Source organism: Porites lutea, chromosome 3 (assembly GCF_958299795.1).
Source record: "Porites lutea chromosome 3, jaPorLute2.1, whole genome shotgun sequence".
In the NCBI taxonomy this organism is placed as follows: domain Eukaryota; kingdom Metazoa; phylum Cnidaria; class Anthozoa; order Scleractinia; family Poritidae; genus Porites; species Porites lutea.
This window is the reverse complement of record NC_133203.1, coordinates 45588158-45596934: the sequence shown is the minus strand read 5'-3', so window position 1 is coordinate 45596934 and position 8777 is coordinate 45588158. Positions and strand designations below refer to the sequence as shown.

Sequence of the window (8777 nt, the reverse complement as noted above, 5' to 3'; positions counted from 1 at the left end):
CTTACATCACAGTTGTCGGAGACGACTTTAGGCTTGGTTTTCTCTGACGATGTCAGTTCCATATCATTATCTCCCTGAAGTTTGATAGTGCGATCATCTTCCTCTTCCCATGCGCGAGAATTATAGCAGTGATACGTGATATTTTGAGTGATGCGCATGCTCAGTAGTCTCAAGAACTTCATCTGTGCAGGGTCCATTTTGTATTGAAACTTCAAGATCAAAAAAACACTGGCAGTGAGGGGGGAGCGGGAGCACTTCATAAGGACACTCTCCTTTGGAAAATTTTTGTTAGATCTCGATTAACAACCAAACAGAGCCGAAGCGTTTTTAAATTCTTCCCTGTATTTGGGGGGTGGGGGGGGGGGGGGGGGCAAAATCATGGTGCCTACAATCCGAATCCTGTGCAAATATAGAGGATGTTTTGTAAAATTAATAAATTGGGTGAAAGCTAATTCGAAGACTGAGACTTTCATAAACAATATTTTTATTCAATTCTACTCTTGTGTGATTCGAGATTCGTTGTAGCCAACTCTTTTCCAACAAGGGCTTATGGAAAAATTGCAAAACATCGCATCTCCACAAGATCCGTTTAAAGGTTAGTCAAACAAACATCAGTCCAATATTTGATGGTATTCTTTTTGTTAGGTTACCGCACAAGTTATTCAACCGCAGCCTCAACAGATAGAACCTCCGGAAATAAAGAAACTCACTGGCTTGTTGTTCGCGTTGTTTCGATCCCTTCCTTTCCATCGTCTCTTCGTTACTGTTTATTGAAAGTATAACCCTACCCTGGGTACCGGAAGGCATCGGTGTCCGAGGCCCGGCACCCAGGGTATCGTATGAAGTTACTGGCTTCGCGACGTTTTGAAAGGCGCGGCCCATGTTCCTGAGCAGCCATCGAGAAATTAAGGTTAAGCAAAACACACACACACACACGCACGAAAAAAGATATCGAAACCATATTACTCACCAGTTGGACATCTGGGTGAATTTCGCTGATCCATTGCTGAGCCTGAGCGTCTTCAATTGTGATCTGTACACACAAAAATAGATAAGGACATAAAGAGACAGTCGAAACCCACTTTACGGACACCGGCTTAATTCGGACACCTCGTTATCACGGATAGTTTTCTTTGCCCCTTGGGAAAGTCCTTACAGTTTCTCTAAATTTAAGCCGCTTAATACGGACACCCGTTAATACCGACAACGGACACTTATTCCTTGCCCAGTCAACGAATTCTCACAGATTGGGAACTTCGCTAATGCGGACACTTCATTATCAATTGTGTGTTGTAATAGACCTTTTCTTTTTGAAATTGAAAAATCCTTTAATTGACAGCTCGTCGATGTTCCCAGCGTTACCATACACGGAAAGGATGATTTGTACACGTCAATGTTTGGCATCAAACGAGTTATGCAGAGAAGGGTTTTGATTAAGTATTACCATAAATGAGCGATTTTTAAGTGTTTCCGTGGACTTAAACCGGGTAATGACGGCTTTGTGAAGGTTAGAAAAGTTGACTTGACGATGCTTATGCCCTAGTAAAGTTTTTGAGTTTAATAAATGAACCGCTTAACACCGACACTTCTGTGGTCCCTTCAGAGTCCGTATTAACGAGGTTTGACTAGAAATAAAACATGAAAAAGTACAGGCAAGGTCAAATGTTTCTTCCGGACGCTCACAAACGCTAAAGTATTCCTATATCTATTGGGGTATATGTTCACACTAGCACTGGAAGATCGTCTTGGCAAGAGAGAGGAGAAGTGTGACGTTACGCTTCCATTGTAGCAAAAGTTATGGATCTCAACAAACTTGGTTGGATGAGACGGCCATTGTATTGTTGCATGGGCTACCGTGTTGGTCCTGAGAGCTATCATATGCACAGAAAGACATACATGTCAATGTTTTCGCGTTTTTCGGCCATTTTTGCAGGACCACAGTTTGTTGAGATCCAACAATTCTGCTCTCATGGCAAGGTGACGTAACAAATTCTCCTCTCTATACATCTCAATGTCTCGAATAAGAACAGAGTTCGCGAGGGAAGTGGAACGGCGTGTGTATCCTCCATAACTGCTCACAGAAGAATTATGCGGAACAGGGAAGGCATTATCCGTATCCATTATACATACTAAGCCTAATCTAGTACTCTATTTATTGCTGACAGTTATTCGTGTGTCCAAACGGGTCTAATAATGTTAATATTGTTGTAAGATACTTGACTTACATTTTCTTTCTTTGGGTCGACACAAGCTCTCTTGTTCTCAAAGTCACAGTAAATATATTCTGCATCGTCTATGCAGCCCTCATTGGGATCTATCCAGTAGTAGCCTGTGTAACAACATCATTTACACGGTTAGGAACTTTACCGACATAACTGGCCATTTCCAAGCTAGAGACAGATTATCCGTCTCAGGCAGTTTTCTAATATTGTTGATGTTGCGTTGCTGATACTGTTTCTATTGTATCAGAAATGCAAAAAAGGAAAGATAAAAAGATTCCTCCTCATTTTATTCATGGAATAGAGACAAAGGCCAATGATGTCAACGGCGTTAATGCATTCTACTTCACTCTACTGAGATTCCACTTAATTAAAACAAAGGTTCATTCGGTCTCTACTATACTACTAGCAGGGAATGGGATATACAGTTATGTCAACTAGTTTTGGTTCTGCAAGCGTACCATAACAGTGATCATCTCTCTTCACGGATGTATTTCAACTGGTTCCAATATCACTACTGGGGTTAAGTTCAACAGCTAAAGCGTAACAAATGTATTATCGTTTCCTTGTTGATTTGTATTATTTATAGGTCGTAGATACCGGCAGTTTCTACACCCACTGCTTCCTCTCACCTTAACCCAGGTGTGCACGTTAGTATGCTTATGGAATCGATGGTGTCTTTTAAGTCGTTTGTGCTCGGCTTGTTCAGTAGATCTGCTCACCTAGAAACGACGACGGAGGCGGCAGCGAGAACATCGCTGCTAAAACCGATTCGCGATTTTTTCCGAGACTTTGTCGCGTTTATTTAAACTCGCTTAAGATGTCGAATCACCTAGATGAGTTTTCCTGGAGTTGAATTATTGGGTACCATACCCAAGTTCAGAAAGAGAAAGAAAAATTCGTCATCTTATGTTTACGTCCTCTGTAATACATCACACAAGGAGATTTCACCTCATGCTCGTGCAAGGGAGGCAACGAACTGTACCATAGATGGTGTTGTTTTGCTCACGAAATCTATATCTTTTTTAGACGTTCCCGTGGCCGGCTCCGTCGAAGCATCTAAGGGCCTGTTTACATGGAGTTAGGGGACCCCACGTAGGTCAGGTAACCCGCTTAGGTGGGGTTACCCGCCTGTCCATAATTATGATCTCTCATAATGACTTTAATTTGAAACGTTTACATGATAGGTGGGGTGACCCGCCACATGTTACCTCACCTATCTGGGGTCCCCCACCTCTATGTAAACAGGCCATAAAACTCTCTTTTAAGATCCGATGATGGGACGTCAACAGGGACGTCATAAAAGCAATAGGTTTAACCCTTTAAGCCCCAACATCAACATACAAATTCTCCTAACCGGTCTCTATACATTTCCTTGAAGAAGATGTTGAGAGAATTTGATAATGGATCAAGGTATTTTCTCTTTGGTGAACATTTATCAACTCTCATAACCGTATCTCTTGACTTTTTAAGGATTTTGTTAGGACAAAATTGATGTTGACCACTATTGGATCTTAAAGGGTTAATAAGCAAAACAACAGGTGCACGTGCATCAGGCTTTTTTGTTCATTTCTTTGTCGTCAATGCACGACTTCGACGTGAAAATGCCTAAATTTTATGCTTTATGGAGGACGCGACTAAACAAACAACGATAGCACCCTTTCTGAACTTGAAAACCGTTCTTAGGAATTCAACAAGGGAGAGTTCACTTATATTTGACAAAGTAAGCGAGTTGGAATAACCTTGAGTTATTAGCTGTTGAACGTACTCTACATCATCTCCTGAAAGCTGTTTTACAGACTTCACTCACCACTCTCCACCCTGACTTTGCTGTCGAGCTGAATATCTCTGCAGGATCGGGCAGGATGGAATTTGCTGCCTTTCTGTCGTTTGTAATTGTTCTTCTGATTTGAGTAAGCATCTAAGATCTTTTTCATGACAGGATTCTGAAAGTAATAAATCAGTAGAGAGTTACAGAAAGAAAGAAAGTAGTGTTTTGTTAACCCTTTAAACCCTAAGATCAAAATTTGAATTCTCATTTTTTGCCCCTAGTCATTTCCTACAGAAGTAGTGGGGAGAAGTTGATAAAATATCAAGCAAATTCATCTTGTGTGATCATGTCCATAATTCTCATGACCACTCTGTTTCACAAAGCATTGATATTACAAGGAGAAATTTGATGCTGATCACTCTTAGGGCTTAAAGGGTTAAGACTATCACACCAATATTGGCTTTTGGTTCGTATAAGACCCGCCTACCTCTAAACCAGATGGCTCTTTGGATAGCTCTCTCTGTAAAAAGGGAAAAAAAGATGTTACTAACTTTCGTATTGCAGAAACATTGACATTTGAAGGATAAAAAGAAACCCTGCTTTATTTAAGCCTCAAGTGCACAATGGACACTACGGTCACTGTTTTCTCGTCTGCTATTGAAAAAGACGTGGTCATCCGAGCAATAGGAGAATCTGGGCGTTTGCAGGGCAAAAAGGCTTCGTCACCCTGAGTATAGAGTGTTTTCACATGACGTCACGGCGGCCATATTGGTGTCCCAAAACAATGAAACGGCGGCCATGTTGGTGTCCCAAACCAGTCCTCTGGGAGTTGAACTCTTTTCTTATGCAAACGCTTTCTTTTGTTCCAATAAATTTGCATAGATGCTGGCCACGTGAGTGAAAACACTCTATTGGTCCACAACTTGGAGATCAGACGTACGATCTCCCCGCTCTGCTGTATGATGCTCTACCAACTGAGGTAACCCCGCAGTGGCTGACCTTGGATAACGACGAACCCAATTACTTCACAAAGCTTCTAATATTTAAGCTATACAGTAGACGTCTATGAATGTTAACCCCCCCACCCAAAGACGCCTATCTGGTATTATAGTCGTGGATTTTTCACCGACCTACTTATTTTTGATCGATTTTTCCGCAAAAACTGGGTTATTGCATTCCTATCTTTGTGTCCGTCTTGCCCAATATACCGCCAAGCAGAACTTTCACACACAGCAAGATCTTTATTGGTATGGTTAATGCCGCGAAAATGTACTTTTCAGAGCTAAATGTGAAGCGGTGCATTTGTGAGTAAAACCGGCTTCCACAACGTAAAATTAGAAATACCCTGTGATTATTTCCAGGCCTTGATAAATATATAATATTTCTATCTAGCACAGAAAGAAAACGAGAAAACTCGCTTCGCACCATTGGCTATGAATACGCGGCGACCATGAAAATCACGCATAAAGTCTACTTTAATTATTTGTTTATTTATTTGCTTCATTGCTTTGCTAGATTAATATTACCTTTGAACTGGAATACAATCGATAGTTCGGCGGGGGACCCTTGTCGGCGCTTCCTGTCAGCTACAAGTGAAAAACAGAGAACGATATTAATAATAATAATAATGATAATAATAATAATATAATAACAATAGTAATAATGATGATGATGATGATGACGATGACAACAAAAAAGACAGGATTAAACATTGTGTCATTTGTTAATGTCAGAGTGCTGTTGCTGTTGTTGTTGTTTTGTTGATAATTATGTGATGATGATGGAAGGTTACTGATCATCATTAAATGTACCGTATACTTTGAAGGATTTATTCCAGATCCTTTTCCTATCAGGGCCGTGTCATAGCCCCGACACTCTTTGGAATCTTCTCCTCTCTCTCCTCCTGTCCTATCCCTTTGACTCCTCCACTGACGGTGTGTACCTTCATACCAGTACCGAGGCAAAACTCTTCAACCTGGCTCGTCTCTGCGCCAAGACCAAAGTCAAAACTGCTTTTGCAAGTGAAATGCTCTTCGCTGACAATGCTTACCGAGGCAACATTGCAAAGGCTCATCAACAAATTCGCCAGCGCATGTGAAAACTTTGGCCTCGTAATCAGTCTCAAGAAAACCAATGTGAGTGCCTAGGATGTCAGCCAAGCCCCTGAAATCAAAATCGGCGACCACACTCTCGAGGCAGTCGACAAATTCACCTACCTCGGTTCAACTGTCTCCATTAACATGAGCAAGACTCAGAAATCTCCCGAAGAGCCACCGACACCATGTCTAAATTGACCAAGAGAGCCTGGGGAAACAAATACCTGACGGAAAGAACCAAAATGCTCATGTACCAAGCATGCGTTCTCAGCAAGTTGTTCCATGGCAGTGAAACTTAGACCACCTACACAAGACAGAAACATCGCTTGAACACTTTCTATCTGCGATGTCTCAGGCCGGTATCCTCCGCGTCAAGTGGCAAGACCACACCACCAACAGTGAAACGCTGTCACGTGCTGAAACCCCAAGCATGTACTCCATTCTCAGTCAGCGCCGCCTGAGATAGCTCGGGCATACTTATCCAATGGATGATGGACGCCTCCCCAAGGAAGACCTAAACTGACAATTGACGACAGGGGTCAGGCAAGTGGGGCGCCTTGTTCTGCGGTTCAAGGACGCGAGCAAACGTGACCTCAAAGCATGCGAAATTCATCCAAACAACTCAGAAGATGCCGCGTGTCATCGTGCCTGCTGGAGACGGTCAAAGAATGAGGTAATTAAGAAAGCTGACAAAAAAAGTCACCTGAAAGATGAAGAAAAGCGCGCTCGCCTCAAAAACAGCTCAACTCTGCCCGGCCTCCTCAAGCTTCATCTGCGCCGTGTGCAGTAGGGACTGCCACTCGTGCATTGGCCTGCACAGTCACTTGAGACGTTGCAGCAACACCACCGATTGACAAAAGCGCACAAGCTTTGTCTCTCGAGACTTCGTCTGGCAATAATTTGATGATGATGATGTGATGATAATGATGAGAATGATGATGACAGTGATAGCGCTGACAACGTGTATATATGTTTTTCTGTCACGTCAGCTTGTCTGACAAAGAATTTTTACAGAAATTCCTTGAGACGAAACAAATAAAACGCCTACCATGGAACTAACAAGGTAGCTTCCAGGAGTGCCCTAAAGGAAAAAAGCAAAACAAAAAAAAATAAGGTACCCAATCAACTAAAAATAGTTATCTCGGTGTTTTACTGCTTTTTGTTGTTGTCTTATTTTCGCTAATATACGCGCGAGCTCAAAGTGGTAAGGCGAAGCATTTTGTCCACACATTCAAAGCTTCATCACGAAGATGATACACGATTGTGAAGATTAAACTTTGGTTCAGAAAAAGACAGATGACAAAATTCGGGACCTGTCCTCTTTTACATTTTCTCCATCTTAAGGCGTACCAAAATATATAGCAGGGGATTTACGTAACCACGATGATGACGGTGCTGATAAGTAACTATAGGGAGTATAAGCAACGACGACGGCGACGGCGACGGCAACGAGAACGGCAAAAAAGCAATGGTTTATATTTGCAAAAAAACAACTTTGCACGTGCATCACGCTTTTTTGTACATTTCTTAACCTTCGTTGCACCACTACGACTTGAAAATGCCTAATTTCACGTTTTGTCGAGGAGATGAACACAAGACAACAACTTTCTTTTTCTTTTCCTGAGATGTGATGCAGTCGTTTGGAATTCAACTTTGACATAATTTGCCAACATTTGACGAATTAAACGAGATGGAATAAACGTGGTAAAGTGTGAAGTAGTGTGAATTCACTTTATAAGTGACGTTTTCGTGGCCGTCGCCGTCGTTGTTGCTTAAGCTCCCTAATATCAAGTGTGCACTTGGATCATTTCTCTGCTGTCAATGCACACTACGGCGTGAAATCCCCAATGCGACATTTTTCATAGGATATATAAGTAAACACTTGCTGACAAATTTTCCTTTTTCTTTGTTACTTCAGGTAAATGCGAAAGAATTCATTCCAAGAACAATTCGCTAGCACCTGACAAATTGAGCGAGTTGGATTAATAGCGATCAAGTTTGAAAAACTACAATCCCTTATATACTGGAATTACCGGAGGGCCGGGAGGTCCGGGTGGTCCAGGAGGTCCCTAAAAAAAACGTATTTGTTAATAAAATGACACTCGATGTATTATACTCTTTAATACGGATGTCAAGGCATAAAACCCAAACTTATAACTCAGTTTAATGCAATACCACTGATAAAGCAATAAAATGTCTCAGCGATTACATGCAACCGACAGCAGGCGCAGGTTAACGAGTGTGAAAACTCATGATTGGCTGAAAATATCGGCGCGAGGTTTTTTAAACCAATAACAAATCGTATCAATGCGAAACCTCCCGTATTTAATCCAGAGAAGGCCTCTAGTGCCATACCTTCCGGACACTTCGTAATGCATTTTTTATTATTTTTGTAATTTCTCAGTTGGATTCATTTCTCTGCGATGTTCTGGAAGGTTCATTTTCGCAAGCACCGTGGTTTCTCTTGGTCTGTAAAGCTTCATTATTTTTTTTAGTTCTTGCCGCTTGCTTTAGAGTTATTTCAAGAGTAGATATTGGCCCACTGAACAACGACTATAATAACCGAATTTCAGACTGGAATGCTTAAATTCAAGCAAATAAAACGCTTCCTTCTGTAAAGAGGGCCTGCATAGGTGCTCCAGTCTCAGTTATCACTTGACTTTCAGCATATTCAATTTAGCTCAATTTCTC

The 8777-nt window shown here is 41.6% G+C and overlaps 1 protein-coding gene across 1 annotated transcript in view; it reads right to left on the bottom strand.

Annotated features, from left to right (window-relative positions):
• The window catches only part of LOC140931256 (uncharacterized), a 68373-nt gene that overhangs the window by 4127 nt on the left and 55469 nt on the right, over nt 1-8777 (bottom strand). The window contains exons 62-69 of the mRNA XM_073381025.1: nt 8120-8155; nt 7135-7167; nt 5517-5576; nt 4478-4510; nt 4030-4165; nt 2226-2329; nt 971-1033; nt 6-209 (exon numbers count right to left, since the gene is read on the bottom strand). Coding sequence (XP_073237126.1) covers nt 6-209; nt 971-1033; nt 2226-2329; nt 4030-4165; nt 4478-4510; nt 5517-5576; nt 7135-7167; nt 8120-8155 — 669 coding nt within the window. The remainder of the gene's footprint in view (nt 1-5; nt 210-970; nt 1034-2225; nt 2330-4029; nt 4166-4477; nt 4511-5516; nt 5577-7134; nt 7168-8119; nt 8156-8777) is intronic.